This window comes from Coenobita brevimanus, chromosome 13 (assembly GCF_032717465.1).
Source record: "Coenobita brevimanus isolate Jiangsu-jjx chromosome 13, ASM3271746v2, whole genome shotgun sequence".
NCBI classification, from domain to species: Eukaryota; Metazoa; Arthropoda; class Malacostraca; order Decapoda; family Coenobitidae; genus Coenobita; species Coenobita brevimanus.
The window spans coordinates 37808799-37825634 of record NC_136966.1 but is presented as its reverse complement, the minus strand read 5'-3'; the positions used below and the strand labels follow the sequence as shown (position 1 = coordinate 37825634).

Here is a 16836-nt window from a genome sequence, read left to right as displayed (position 1 = left end):
ATATTAAGGAATACTTTAAATGTTAACTTATCAATATTAACAAAGAATTGACTTGTAAAATCTGTCTATCTATCTATCTATTGCCAGACGCCTCAATCCCGTTTGGGGTGGCCACAAACAAATCCCTTCCACGTCGCCCTGTCCTCCGCCATTTCACTGCCCCTCTCCCAACTCACACCCCCCTCTCTCATATACCTCTCCACCCCATCCCTCCATCTCATCCTTGGCCTCCCCCTCCCTCTTCCCCCCTCCACCTCACTCACATACACTCTCTTCGTCAGTCTCTCACCCTCCATCCTCTCCACATGGCCAAACCACCTCAGTGTGTTCCTCATAACGCTTCCTATCACATCCACATCCACATCCACTCCACAACGCTCCTTTATATCCTCATTCGTCAGCCTGTCTCTCCATGTGACTCCACAGGCTTCTCTTAAATAACTCATTTCCACGCATTCACTCTTGACTTGTGTCCTTCCAACAACGTCCAAGCTTCACTTCCATACGTTAGAGTTGGTATCACAATACTGTCATGTAGTAACTTTTTCACTTCCATGCTCAAGCAATGATTACTTTATTCTGGCTTACTTCGCCAATTCTCTAAGGACGTGAATTTGTTTACTTTCTCAGCAGTACACAGCAGAGACTAATTACTGTACTCACAAATGCTGTTTGTTAGTACTGCTAGCCTCACGAGAAAGTGACTCCACCCCTGACAGTCAATAACTAATGTTATGAATGATAAACAGGTTCTTGCTCCAGGCTGGCACAACGGATTTAAGCTTAGTACAAGAGGACTGGCCTAAGTACCAGTTATGAATAATGCAAAGTGTTATGCAAACTAGGAGCGATAAGTGAAATAAGTTTAATGTGGAAAAATGAAACACGAGTTGACATTATATTAAGCTCAAGAAAAAGAACTGTAAATTTATTAAATACAATGAAATAAATATTACGTTACATGAGTTTCAAATGAATTCAAAATAACAAAGAGAACACACTCACTCGCTCACTCAAAAGCTAAACTCTTAAGCCTAGGAAAAACGAAAGAAAAAATACTGGTCAGTTAAGGGAGCTGAGTGGAATGAACTGGGCATCGTTACTCAGGAAGGACGCTGCCACACACGCTGAACCTCTACACCAGATCACTGTCTAAGTGGAGATTCAGGAACTCGCTGGACAACAGCGGCGCTGCTCCACACTGGGCTCAATCGAACCTGCACTCACGGCGTCTTAATCCTGACTGAATTCAAATTGTGAGAGGCGAAGGCGGGCCGCACTTGCTAACGGCTAACGGAAAGAAAGTGAGCGAAACACGCCCATAATAAATCACTCAGCGAAAGCGCCATTGTCGTGCACAAAGACGATCACTTATGAAACAGTGAAAAATGTTCTGAAAACCATCCCCATCGAGTAAATGCGTGGGCGGTTGAACTGAGTGATACTTATTGGGATTCCACTAGAATTCGCAGTTTCCCACCAAAGTTCAATGTCACAAGTTTGTTTATATACAGAATCGCGCGAATTCGTGACAGTACCCTCTTCCCTTACTGCCCAGGTCTCATTACCATATATCATCACACTCTTAACACATGCTGCATACAAAGATCCCTAGCACAGGGGAATCCTCTCGATGTGAAGAAAGGTAGCAGCTCCCTAAATTTCCTCCAAGCACTCCTTACCCTATCCACAGAGCTAGTTCCAGTCTACCTGCAGCACACAACATGTCTCCCAAATAACAAAACGCTTCCACACACTCAAGAGATTCACCAGCAAGATCAGTCCTTTCATGCCTGACAGTCTCTGCATGCTCTCTCCAACACAGGAACGGACCTTAGAACAGGAGAAAGAGATTAAGGTAATGCAGAGCAAATTGGAAAGTGTTCGCACACGCAGTGCTGAACAAGAAAGATAAGTTCTATCTGTCTATCTATTGCCATATGCCTTAATCCCGTAAGGGGTGGCCACGGACAAATTGCCACCATCTCGCCTTGTCCCCTGCCATTTCGTTGCCCTGCTCCTAGCTCACACCCTGTCTCTCATATATCTCTCCATCCCTCCATCTCACCCTTGGCCTCTCCCTCCCTCTCCCCTCCTCCACCTCACTCACATACACTCACCTCGTCAGTCTCTCACTCTCCATCCTCTCCACATGGCCAAACCACCTCAGTATGTTTCTCCTAACGCTTCCTATCACATCCACATCCACACCACAATGCTCCTTCACCTCCTCATTTGTCAGTCTGTCTCTCCATGTGACTCCAAATGCTCCTCTCAAATAACTCATTTCCACTGCACTCATTCTTGACTTCTGTCTCTCCAACAAGGTCCAAGCTTCACTTCCATACATTAGAGTTGGTATCACAATACTATCATGTTGTAACTTTTTCACATTCATGCTCACTTTTCTGTTTCTTATCACTGCTTTTGAGGAACCAGCAACCTTTCTTCCTTGTTGTTGCCTTTCAAGCACTTCACCCCCCAAACTTTCATCCCTACTCATCACACCACCCAGGTACTTAAACATACTCACATTTTCCATGTCCTCCTCATCCAACCTCACTGTACATTCACTGACTTCACTTCTCTCGAAGACCATAACTTTGCTCTTCTCTGCATTCACCTTTAGATTCCGTTTCTTACACACTCTCCGAGACTCATCCACCAAGCCTTGCAGCTCCCCTTTGTCTTCACATAACAACACAGTATCATCTGCAAACAACAGTACAGGGAGTTTCCAAACACCACCTTCTCGCATTAGGGCCACTCCAGCATCCACTACCCTACCTTGTATCTCCTTTATAACCCCATACGTATACAGATTGAACAACCATGGAAACATGACACATCCCTGTTTCAATCCAGTCTTCAAGTAGAAAAATTCACTCAGTTCACTATCCACATGCACTGCAGCCTTAGCACCCTCACACATAGTCTTCACGGCATTCAACAACTTCCCGTCTACTCCATAGATTCTTAGTATTTTCCATGTGGAGAGGATGGAGGGTGAAAGACTGATGAAGAGAGTGTATGTGAGTGAGGTGGAGGGAGGAAGAGGGAGGGGGAGGCCAAGTATGAGATGGAGGGATGGGGTGGAGAGGTATAAGAGAGAGGGGGGTGTTAGTTGGAACCGGGGCAGTGAAATGGCGGGGGACAGGGAGACGTGGAGGCGATTTGTTTGTGTCCACCTCGAGCGGGATTGAGGCGTCTGGCAATAGATAGATAGATAGATTGACTTTCCACAATCCATGTCAATCCACCCTGTCATATGCTTTCTCCAAATCCTTGAATGCTGCATACAACTTTTTTCCCTTCTCTAGAAACTTTTTCACAACAGATATAAGAGTGATTATCTGATGTACACAACCTCTTCCCTTCTTAAAACCTCCCTGTTCTTCTCCAACTAATTCCTCTGTTATTTCCCTAACTCTGTCAATAAGTATCCTGTCATATACTTTTCCTGTTACACTAAAAAGACTAATACCCCTGTGATTACCACACACTTCTTTTTCCACTTTTCCTTTATACAAGGGAATATCCAATCTTCCGGGAGTCTACCTTCCTCCTAGGCCAATCTGCACATCTTCCTTGTCCATTCTACTACGATCTCTCCCCCATGCTTCAGCATTTCACCACACACTCCATCAATTCCAGGGGCTTTCCCCATTTTGACCTTCTTCATTGCATCCACAACTTCCATCCTACTGATTTCTTCCGCTCTTCTCACATCCCTCCTACTCCCGTCCGTTCCCCAGCCACTTCTACACGTATTACTTTCATTCCCTGTGTTCAACAATTCCTTAAAGTGTTCTCTCCATCTGCTCACTTTTTCTCCCATCTCCACTAGCAATCTACCATTTTTATCTTTCCTTCCCCAACTAACTTCGTTGCCACCCTGTCTAGCTCTCATTACCCCTTTCCAGAAAATTTTCTTACATTCCCTCCACTTTACACTCAAATTCCTTTCAAATTCCTTATCCATTTTCTTCTTACTCTCTCTTACTAGTCTTTTCACTTCTCTCTCCATCTCCACACATAAGTCTCTCTTCCGTCTCTCAACTTCTTCCACGGTCCTGTTTCTCATCCACTCACTAGTCTCTCAACTTCTTCCATGGTCCTATTTCTCATCCACTCACTATGTGCTTTCTTCTTTTGTGCCACAGCCTGTCTCACTTCTTCATTCCACCATGCCATTCCTTGCACCCCCTGTTGTCTTCTCTTCACCCCAGACACCACCTCAGATGCTGCACAGATTTTTTGTGAATATCTTGCACACACCTTCCACGTCCCCCATCTGCTCCAATCCATATTTACCCAATCGCTCCTCCACTTCTCTCTAATATTCTGCCTTTTTCTCATCCTTTTGTAGCATTTCCACCCACCTTGCAAATACTACTTCCTCCTGTCCTTCCCTTATTCTATTTCTCCATTTCACTTGGACCTTGATTCTCACCACCACCAAGTGGTGGTCAGAAAGTCCACTCCCCCAACCTCTGTATGCTTTTTCATCCATTACACACCTTCGCATCCTTTCATCCACATACACATTGCCTTCCATTCATTCCGTTCACCACCCACCCTTCTCATCACTTGCCACATATACGTATGGATCATTTTGTGCCAGAAGAGGTTATTGACTATTACCAACCCCCCTCCTGGCACAAATGTCCACTAAAACACTGTCATTCTCATCTGTCTCAGCAGGCACATCCCACTCACCAACTGTTCCATCCACCTTCACATTCCATACATTACCATTCATATCTCCAATCAAAAACACTCTTTCAATCCTTCCATGCATGCTTCCACGTTTGAATGAATCGGATACGTTTATGTGAAGCTACAGAACGTGGTGAATGTTATTGGTGTATCCGATAGAGCCAGGATTCCAGGGGCTTGAATGGTGAGTGAATGGAAGTGTGGCCCATTGGATTGGGCAAATTTGGGCTGTCTGGACATTGCTACTCTTCACCCTGCCATTGGATGGGAAAGGAGGTCCGGATGATGATGATGATGATGATGCTTCCACATTTGTCCAGAACTTTTCTCTCACTCTGCTTGCACGATCTTGTGTTGGTGCATACACGCTTACACACAGTTGAGGCACCAGAGAGACAACACATACACTGCATCGCTCCACGCTTGGCCAACCTTGGCCACAACTGGCCATACCTAAATACAGTAGTATCTTTATATGAGTCGAGCTTTGTACTAGATTAAACTAAATGGTGTTCTAATACACTCGAAGAAGTTTAAAAGTGTTGTTTAAATAACAGAATACAGCAAATTAGTGCAGGAATGTGCTGAACAAGCTCATCAGCTGTTTAGTCTGCTGCGTACACCAAGGAATGCTTGCTTGTAAGTAGAGTTGTCTTTCTCATAGTACCACAAGATGACCACCATCTTTAGTAAAGTGAATTTGGTAGGAGTTAAGAAAAGGGATAAAAGTAGAAAAGAGGATGATGATTTCTACCAGGAACTGGTTGAAATGGAGACGTACAAGTTAGCAGAGCTGGTACACAGATTAGAGAAGCCAGAGTGAAATGGATGAAAGAAAGAAGCAATTGCACATGCAGAAGGAGGAAAATGAAAAACTAGTAAAGGAAGTAAACAAGAAAGACACAACAATAGATGAGCTGTCTTTTGAGGTGCATTCACTTAGAAGGAAGATTATTGAAATGGCAAGCATAGTTGTCAACCATGAGAGTTTTATGGAAGAGTTCATAAATGATACAGAGAGAATTAGACAAGCAAGCAGTCTGATAAACCAGAGCAGTGATCTTGAGGAGGAGAAAACCCAGGTGAATGAAGCGATGCAAACCTACAAAAATGATGTGGAAACTACGTATTCCAAAATGGTGAAAGTAAAGGAAGACTTAAAAACAGAGTCAAAGAAAAGAGCATTAAAAACAAAATGAAAAAAAATAATCCAAAACAATCCAAAATTGGTCAAAGGTTCAGCAGATATCAACAAATCTATAGTAATCACTGGTATAGATGAGGAAGAAATAAAAAACAAGATTTCGAGAGACAAAAAGGAGATGACAAATATAATGAGCATATTGAAGGAAGTATCAAAGGAAATATGTAATGAAGACACAGAGGAACATAAAAGGCTAGGGAAATATGTGAGAAATAAGTCAAGTCCTCTGAAAGTAACCTTCCAGAGTGTAAACACTGTGGAGGAGATACTAAAAAATGCAAACAAACTTATGGAAAAAGGAATTCAAAAATGCATGGATAAAAGATGCCTAACTCAAGAGGAACTGGGATTACTAAAAGAGAAGAGGGATGAAGTAAAAACAAAGAATGAGGGAAGATCAGAAGAAGAGACAGGGCGACGTAGAGGCGATTTGTTTGTTGCCACCCCATATGGGATAAAGGCATCTGGCAACAGATAGATAGATAGAATTGCAGATACGAAAGTGGTACATAACCAGAAGGGAATGAAAAAGAGAAGTTAGTAGACTGAAGTCATGACAAGTATGTAAACAAGATGATTGATGTACTCAAATGTAGATGGAATGGTATCTAAATTATCATAGGTGAATGATTATATCAAAGAAAGGGAACCACATATTAGTTGCCAAACTGAAACAGAATTAACTCCAAAGATATCATACGATACCCTAAACCTAGAGGAATGCAACATATGGAGAAGAGATAGGAACTTAAGAAAGAGGAGAAGGAATTATATTATTAACAAAGAAAAATCTACAAGTCAAAGAAATAGAACTAGATATACCGTATTTCGCGGCATGTAAGACGCAGCATTGTGAAAGACGCACCCTAATTCTGGCAGGGCAGTTCTGTGAAAAAAAAGTTTGCCCCAACCAAGACTGCAGTAAGGTTTCTTGATAAGAGCCATTACCACACAGATACACACTCACCTTTCAGAATCTATTCATTACTGATCATCAGCCTTTGGTTTCTTTTTTTATATACAAAGAATGGTACAGGAAAAGAAAACAATGCCCCTTCTTGACAAAACGTGACTGATATGAGCCACTATCACTTAGATACAGCACTCACCTTTCAGAATCTATTCAGTACTGCTCATCATCCTTTAGTTTCTTCTTTTATGTACAAAGAATTATACAGGAAAAGAGAAAACAAAACCCCGTCTTAACAAAACGTGACTTCAAACCACGAGGCCATGTCAACTTTGTTGATAAATATGTATCAGTAAACTGATATAAACACTGTTTTTAATATTTTATGAATTTAAAACCACAAATGAAGTCAATAAACCCTATTCTTTCATTCACTGACGAAAACATAAAATACAATGAATGTTCACATAAGTTCATTTATCCTAAAAGAACCCCGTCATATTCCACACCTGTTACGGAATTTCCTCACATTGCCTTGACTCAAGCACAATATCAGATGACCACCATCATTAATCATGCACTCTAACTAACCTGTAATTACCTCCACAAATAATATAAAAAGGTAGCACTTGTAAATACACAAATTACAATGTTTTACAGCCGAAGTTCAATATAGCAAGGCTGCTTGGGAACAGGATAGACAGCTGTTTTTACTCTCTTCTCTCAGTATCACTCCTTCACTGACAGCTATGTTTGCCTTGCAGCATCAACAATTAAAAATGTATGCTTCACTGATCATAATTTACTATAAACATTCATTTCAAAACATACTGTGGTGAAAACATCCATTGTTACACCTTAGTAACACTGCTGCCTCCCAGTCGCTAGACAGCAGTCTCTACCCCTTCCTCTCAGTATCACTTCCTCACTGTCAGCGATGTTTCCCTTGCAGCATCAACATTTAAAAATACGTTCTTCACTGATCACAATTTACTAAAAACAGACATTCATCTCAAAACATGTCGAGAATGGTGAAACTATCTCTTAGCAACACTGCTGCATCCCAAGCGCTAGACAACTGGCTCAACCCTCTTCTCCCAGTATCACTCCCTTACTGTCAGCTGTTTTCCTTGCAGCATCAACAATTAAAAATGTATATTTCTCTTACCAGAATTTGCTAAAAACAGACATCCATCTCAAAACATTCAAGTACTGTGAAAACATCCATTTTTGGTCTTAACACTGCTGCCTCCTAGTCGCTATGGTACACACACACACACGCACACATGTACACACCACATGCAACATTCGCTCACCTCTGAAACATTTACATCAGTCCGTTTTGGAGTACCCAGTGGCTTTATTATATGCCAAAAACATCAAAATGTATTTGGTTGTTCAATATAAATATCAGCTAAGGACATGAAACATCTCAAACAATTTATTCATCCAAACATCGTCAGTGCAAGACTAAAGGTGTACAGCACCATTGATCCTAAATTTTCCATGGTTGCATCTGTCATGATCACCTAAAACCTATATTCACTTCATATTACTGACATGGTGAAAATTTCACTCGTCTTCAAATCCTGACAATTCATCACTACTTCCCCCGAGTCCTGAAGCATCACTGGAAGTCATCACCACGGTCATCATCACTGTTTCACTGTCACTTTCATACAGTAAATGGTCCTCAGTACCATCCATTGAATTGCTTATACCACACTTCATACGATTTTAACTTGGCAATCGTTTTAACTGAGCACAGGCGATATTCAGACTTGGGGCATTTGATACAGCCCACATTAACCTCCTCAGTACATGTTTCCTGAACTGAATAAAATCATATGGCGAGCATGAATAAACCATCCTATAAAATACATTGCTGGGCTGAAGGGATTATAATAAGCGAATTATCAGTTCCCTAGCCTGACTCTTCCCACTTCTACTTCCTTAACTACACCCACACCAAACTCTCACCTACACCTTAGGATTCTGGTCGTTTCGGCCGTAACGTCCAAAATGGCAAACGATTTTACAACCTAACCTAACCTAACCTAACCTAACAAATTTGGACGTTACGGCCTAAATGATCCCCATTGCCGATCATGAGAGCTTTGCTTAGGCAGCAGAGATGCAGAGAGTGAACGTTGTCAATCATTCTGATCGCTTCATCTGCTAAGAATACAGCACAAATGGCGAACGCTGATATGAATGCCCGTCAGGCACTGCTATTTCAGATATTGCATCAGTTATGCTACTCAGTGCATTTTATCCTATTTTCATAACAAAATCCTGTAATTGGGTGTGCCCTGAGTTGCATAGACATTGCTAAAGTACTTCACTTGGCTGAAAAAGTGAAGCTGTAACTTCGTTAGCTTGCTAGAATAGGGTGTACGCTAGACACTAAACTGCTGAGTTGCTAAACCGCTAAACCCCTTGACGGTATTGGCCAGTTGAGCTGAAAACAAACCGTGAATGCTTTGTGTTTTTGAACTTGCGTGTTTTAATATCTGCTGCATATATACACTCACAAAATGTCACAAAAGTAACTGACCTAATTAGGGTTACTGTATTTCCATACGTGACGAAAGTCTGTTTTGATGACTTGGCAGTTTCACTAGCCAGCATCTCTCCAGTATGATTGCTTTGCTCGTTAGTGAATGGATGGCAAGCAAAGTGGTCATGATTGCCTTTCAGAAGTTTAGCAGACAGTTCACCAGTGATCATGTACGTTAGCTTGCTGGAATAGTGCGGATGCTAAACTGTTAAATTGCTAAACCGCTAAATATCTTCACGATGTTAGCCAGTTGAGCTGTAAACAAACCCGCGAAAGTTTTATGTGTTTCTGATCTCGGGTGTTTCTTAAATCTGCTGCATATACACACTAGTGTATATTATTTTTAAAAATAAAATCAAGCCTGCATACTGTAGAAAACACCTGTGGTTGCTAAGCATTGAGATGATCATCTTTATAAGAGTTTCTTCTCAGTGAAGCCTAACTAACCTGCCTTAGTCTAACGTGCAGGACGCATGGGGATATTTTAAGGTAACTTTGAGACAAAAAAGTGCGTCTTATATGCCGCGAAATACGGTACCCTCACAAATAGAATGGATTGCAGTAGAGATTCATACATCTCAAGGGAAAGTAATTGTGGCAGATTTATACATGCCACCCAGATCAAACACTTGGGAAAGAGACGAATATGAAGACCTGGCAGAGAGTACAATTTAGAGTTTAAGAGCATTACTACATGGAATGGAGGAAAAATCTGAAAGAATTATATTAACTGGAGATTTCAATACAGTTATAAATTGGAGTACCCTAGATATAAAAAGCCAGGAAAGCTGTTGGGACCAAAAGCTCCTGGACCTTGTGCAGGAGTTTTTCCTAACACAACATGTAAAGGAAACCACCAGAAAAAGAGGACTTGATGTACCATCAGTGTTAGATCTTATATTTACTAGGCAAGCAAATTATATTGACAATATGATGTATCACCCTCCATCTGGCAAAAGCGACCATGCAGTAGTAACCTGTGAATTGCACAATTACCTTTCTTTATCCCACCCCATGGTGTGCAAAAAATGACTTTTTTTTTTTTTTTTTTTATTATAAACTTGAAGATAAACATCCAGGGATCATGTGGTGAAAAAAAAACAATCTCTCTCTCTCTCTCTCTCTCTCTCTCTCTCTCTCTCTCTCTGCATAGGGCCATGCGTAAATTTACATAGGGGAGTGGTGAAAAAATTGTTAAAAAAACATTTTTTTTTCTTTATCCAACTTGATGATAAAAATCCAGGGCATCATCTGGTGAAAAGAAAAAAATCTCTCTCTTTCTGTCTTTGTGTAGCACCATGTGTAAGTTTGAGTAGGGGTGGAGCAGTTAGCGGTGATGCATGGCGAGCTCAGCCTGAGCTGTGGCTCACAACACCACATTGCCCAGCCTTAGTTGTGGCTTGCAATCCATGGGTTAAATTGCAACTTCAGGATTGCATATGACATAGTTAACAGTAATGAAAGTTACAAAAAAGAGCCAAAAACTACGAAAAGGGCAACTACCATGACCTAAAGAAGTACTTCTTAGAAGTAGCTTGGGAAAAAGAGCATAGAGGACAAGATTTAAATGTTATATATTGAAAATTATGAGAACTTTATGAAATAGGAGTCCGAAATTACATCCTCCCATCACAAAGAACCAGAAATGAAAATAAAGAAATGTTTAATAAAGAATGTAAAAAAATCAGATGAGAAAAGGAGAAAAGAGACTTGTTGTGGAATAGATACAGAAGACACAATAGTGAAAGGGCATATAATAATTATAAACAGGCAAGAAACGATTATGCAAGAATAAGGAGAGAAGTCCCAAGACAGTTTGAGGAAGACATTATAAATAAAAGTAGAGATCAACTGAAGCTGTTTTACAGCATCCGAAGCAAAAGTAAAGTAAAAGATAAAATACAGTTCATTACGGACGAGGGGATCATCAGTACACAAGAGAAAGGTATTTGTGAAGCACTAAATAAAAATTTCCAATCAGTTTTTACAGAAGAAAATAATTTTGAGAAGGATGATATGGAACATTAGGAAAAGAAATACAGGAGGAGTTAAGTAAATTAGACAGTGGAAAAGCAAATGGTCTTGATGAAATTTCATGTTCGGTGCTACATGAATGAGCAAAGGAGTTAAGTAGACCAATATCTTTAATATTCAAGAATGGGAATAGACAAAATCCACTCGACTACTGACCAGTATCACTAACCATGTTGTAAGATACTGGAAAAGCTGATAAGAAATGTTTGTGTAAACCATCTAGAAGAACACATATGATAACAGAAAGACAGTTTGGTTTCAGAAAAGGAAAATCATGTGTTTCTTATCTATTAAACTATTATGACAGAGTTGCAGAAACATTACAGGAAAGAGAAGGATGGGTGAACAGTATCTGTCTGGATTTCAAGTTTTTGACAGAGTACCGCACCAAAGACTTATATGGAAACTGTACCATTAAGGAGGAATCTGAGGCAGACTGTATTGTTGGATGCAAGATTTTCTCAGAAAAAGGGAAATGAGAACACTGTTATGAGAAAATTACTCATCATGGAGGGAAGTGACTAGTGGAGTTCTACAGGGCTTACCAGTTATGTTTTTAGTGTGTGTAAATGACATAGTAAGATTGGAAAAGAAAGCTTTCTAAATATGTTTGCTGATGATGCAAAAATACAAAGGAGAATTACTAACACAGATTCTTGTAGAGAGCTACAAGAAGAATTAAATAAACTTCATGGATGGAGTAATAAATGGCAAATGGAATTCAGTGTGGGCAAGTGTCATGTAATTAAGTTTGGTAAAAGTGGAAAAAGACCAGATTGGGATTATAAGTTAGGAAGTAAAACCCTACACATTTCAGAAAGAGAGAAGGACCTAGGTGTGATTATCTATAACAGACTATCTCCGGCTGACCATATCAGTGAGAAGGTACAGAATATGTATACACTGCTTGCAAATATGAGAATAGCATTCACATACATAAATGAGGACATGCTGAGATAGATAATAACATCATCCATCAGACCAACCCTGGAGTATGCATCAGTAGTCTGGAATCCTCATCTCAGGAAACACATAGATAAGATTGAAAAAGTTCAGAGGGCCGCTGCAATATGGGTACCAAGCTTACGGGATGTAAGCTACGACGAAAGACTTGAAAAACTTAATCTGCCAACACTACATGGGAGAAGGAAAAGAGGAGACATGATTATTCTCTATAAATGCATATCAGAGAAGGAGAAAATAGACAAAAATGAGTATATAACCTTTGGGGAAACATCAGCAAGAGGACACTGCAAGAAACTGCATAGAAAGAGAGGTGATAAAGACGTAAGGAAATTTAGTTTCCCAAATAGGGCAATTGATCAATGGAATGCACTGCCAAATGAAATAGTGTATGCCAAAACAATTCATAAATTTAAGGATATGTATGATATAAATGGTTTAAGACATGGGACAATACATGCTTGACTCATTGCTGTAAAGATACAATTAGGTAAGAACATTGTAATCCAACTTTCAGTCTTTCCCACATAATCCATGAGCCAACTGATCCCATACTTTCTTGTATTTTCCTTCCATCTGTTTCTTACAACAATACACACTCCCTTTTTTGCCCTTTCTTGCATATAAACCCCATCCATACTTCCATTCTCTCACACTCTTACCTCTCCATTTAGTTTCAGTTAATCCACATACATCCACTTTTGCACCCTCAAGCATCTGGACCATCTCTCTCTCTCTCTCTTTCGCATCATCATTCGCACCACTTACATTGCATGGTGCAATCCGTATCATGTCCTTTGTTTGGTCTTTAGTCGTCACCTTTTGGTCAGTCCTGGTCTGAGGCTTCTTGTTTGTGTTTTTAGTTAGTTGTTTTCTGGGGAGGGGCACTAAGCCTCCGCCAACCCACTTGTTGTCACGTAGGGAACACATGTTGGTTAGTTTAAGGTTACCTCCCAGCGTTGTAAATGCCTTCCTGGTTCACAGGAAATCATTTGGCTTGCCACTCAATGTAGAGCTACCCTAAAAACAGAGGAACACTGTACTAAGTGTGTGGATGATGGGTGCCCCCACCTACCACATCCAGCCCAAAATATCATCACTTTTGTTTTATTATCTACATGTACTTTGAGACCCATGTGCCCCATTCCACCTCTCCACTTCCTAAATCTTTCCTCCACCCCCTTTTCATTCTCTTCAGTCAACACCAGGTCATCAGCATACAACATCTCTCATGCGAGTCCGTTTCTGAAGTTGCGAGAGAGCATCAAGCACATGACATCATTAAAGAGCTTGCGACTGACCCCTGATGCTCATCAACTCATCAGTCAAATCTCTTTCACTGTTGATCGTTGTAGAAAAAGAATATTGGCAATCGAAGAGCATCATTACAGTGACCAGAAAAGAAGCTTGAATGGAAGGCATAGATGGAAGGATAGAATTATATGTGGATAGTCTTAATATCAGAGAGTTGTGTCAGACTCAGATGAAAGCCTTTAAATATCGAGTGCAGTGACAAAGGTTTCATCTGATTCTCATAGAAGAAAATGGCCAAGAATTTGAAGGAAGTTTAAGGTCTCCATTTGCAATCAGAAAAGATGAAATGTACTTAAACCAAAGTTTTTTGACATTAGTCAGAAAGTTAAAAAAAGGGAAGATATGCTCCAGTGCCGGACGGAATAACCTCAGAAATGAATAGAACTCAGTTAGTATAATCAATCCAGAGTAAATAAGACGAAGTACAGTACTGTCTGAGGGCATCCAAATCAGCAGCGCCGTAGTAGCACATGGGTGTGTCCATAATTCTGACTTGAGCAATAGGACTGATTGCTGAAATAAAACAGCAGTTAGAGGAACCGCCGAAAGAAAGAGGTTTGATATCCTAAGCAGAAAGTTTAGCTGCAAGGAAGGGATCAGTGCTTTGTATTGGGTATGTTTGTTGTCTCTCCAAGATAGTCAGGGTTACAGATGAGATGCTTTAGTTTAAGGTGCTCTAGATCATCAAGGATAGAAAAAGATAAAGACTTGTTCATCATATAGAATGGTGAGATGAGAGGAGAACTGAAAGTAGTGGGCAGTGTGGTATAATTCTGGTACTGTAAACCACCACGTAAAAAAAAAAAAAAATCAATTTTATTCTTTAAAAACAGACAGACATGGAGATTCACATGGAGAGACGGACTAACAAATGAGGAAGATAAGGAGCGTTGTGGTGTGGATGTGGATGTGATAGGGAGCATTAGGAGAAACACGTTGAGGTGGTTTCACCCTGTGGAGAGAATGTAGAGTGAGAGACTGATGAGGAGAGAATATTTGAGTGAGGTGGAGGGGGGGAGAGGGAGAGGGAGGCCAAGGATGAGGTGGAGGGATGGAATGGACAGGTATATGAGAGAGGGGGGTGTGAGGTGGGAGCAGTGCAGTGAAATGGCAGGGGACAGGGCGACATGGAGGTGATTTGTTTGTGGCCACCCCTTACGGGATTAAGGCGTCTGGCAATAGATAGATATATAGATTCTTTAAAATGACAATATCACATAATCTACAGTAGAATCCATTCATCAAGAGAATCAAATAACTGCTTTAGGCAGACTGAGATAATTCATCATTATAAAACTTTATCCATGGTAAGAGTATGTTTGAGGCTACAATGAGAACATTGAATGTCTGACATTCAATGGGTGTCGTGAAAAATTTGGTTCGGTTTGATATGTATATATTCTCTCTTGTTCTCTTGTATTTATGAAGGGGAAGTTGTGAAAAGTAACTGGAAATAATATTGTCATGGATGATAAAGTATGTAAATAACTGGAAAGATCTGCTCATACTGCTGAATTAAAGGTTTTCCCAAAACTTTATCAGCTGTATGCTCCATTCTTGAGAGAGCACTGTACTGCCAGTGCATATGTTCAGAAACCTTGTAAACATTGGACAGTTTTGCTGTTTACCATCATCCTTGTTTGAATATTTATGAAGTTATGAATATGGAAAACAGTGTCATAGGTAAAAATATTCAACATGACTGGATGTTTACATAGCTAAAAGAATTGTTCCCAGCACCAAAGGTGTATGGAAGCCTCTTCTGTACTTATTCATAAGCCATGAAAGTGTTCAGTTTATTGTTGTTTATCTTTCTCTTTGGTTATTCTTTTTCAAAGAATATTGTTAGTTCCATTAAAACTGATGTCAGAGTGGTAAACATTGGTCAAGGGGGAACGCTCTAGAAACCTGCTTCCCATACCCTGTTTTTTTTCTCTCTCTCTTAAATGATTAACTCCTGTATCTGTGGTTTTGGACTACATACCCAGTCTCATGCATTGTATCTTTGTTGATATGGGGATCCTAGTATATTTAGCTACTCTTAATATTCTTGCTGTAATACCCCAGTGGCACAGAATCATCTCTACACATAGAACTATAAATTATTGTTAGTCAGAGCAAGCAGCAGCAGCATCAACACATGTCATGAATCATTACTGCATCCTGTAAAGGAATCATTAAGATGAACTGCAGTGTTGCACCATAAAATGCTTTATATGTTATGTTACATAACACCAGGACTGTAAAGATTACCAGCAATCACATGCTTGTCATGCTATAATGATGCCTCACATTAGTAACTCTGTTTTAAATATATAATAATATTGACACTCTACCAGCATGTCTACACTATCCTTTTATCTCATAGAAGTCTAGGTAGACTTCATCTTTACCACAGCAGACCACAAAAAGCTGCTTCTCCCCATATTCTGACCTCTAACCCCACCTGCCACAACCACAGGGGGTCGCGTGAGGACATGATAGCGGCAGCCCAGCAGTCAACCCGACCTGGTAGCATGAAGGACAACTTGGTGGATGGAGCTGTCATGTCTCCTGCCTGAGCCACCACATCATTAGTTTCTGCTTACTGAATCCCCACACCACAAGTTTCCCCATGTTACCAGTCCTCTGTTGCCTACTTGTGTTTTAGTTTTCAGTGTTATTATAGCCTGTCCTTAAAGTGTTGTTTTACATTTGTATGTACCATTTTATCTAAAATTCCACTACCCCTCTCCTGTATGCACCTCATTTTATGCAGGCCATGATTTTGTCTGTCATTCATACAATCCCAGCAGTTCCTTTGTATGGAAGTGCTCAGAACAGTTCTTGTGCTACTTTCCCTTACAACCCAAACCATATCATCTTCATGGACGTATATTTAAAACTTAAATTGTGAGAGGAGACTAAGTTCCTAGTTTTGACAGTATTAATAGAATTCATATGCTTATTAGAACTGATTAGCATTCATTCCAAATTAAAAGGTACAGTTAGCATCAGTATGGAAGGTAAGATGCTTTCTGTATGTGTCACATGCAGTTGAAACTACTTTCAGAAACAAGGGGCTTGCTTCCCTCATTGCAGTTTAAGTTTAAAGTATATGGTCATCAGTTTCTAATTGCCTTCTGTTCCTGA

At 40.3% G+C, this 16836-nt stretch overlaps 1 protein-coding gene across 1 annotated transcript in view; it reads left to right on the top strand.

Moving 5' to 3' along the window:
- fwe (calcium channel flower) overlaps window positions 1-16598 on the top strand; it is a 211924-nt gene extending 195326 nt beyond the window's left edge. The window contains exon 5 of the mRNA XM_080285184.1: window positions 16166-16598. Within this exon, the coding sequence (XP_080141310.1) occupies window positions 16166-16265 (100 nt within the window). The 3' untranslated portion in view covers window positions 16266-16598. The remainder of the gene's footprint in view (window positions 1-16165) is intronic.
- Window positions 16599-16836: the final 238 nt, after the last annotated feature.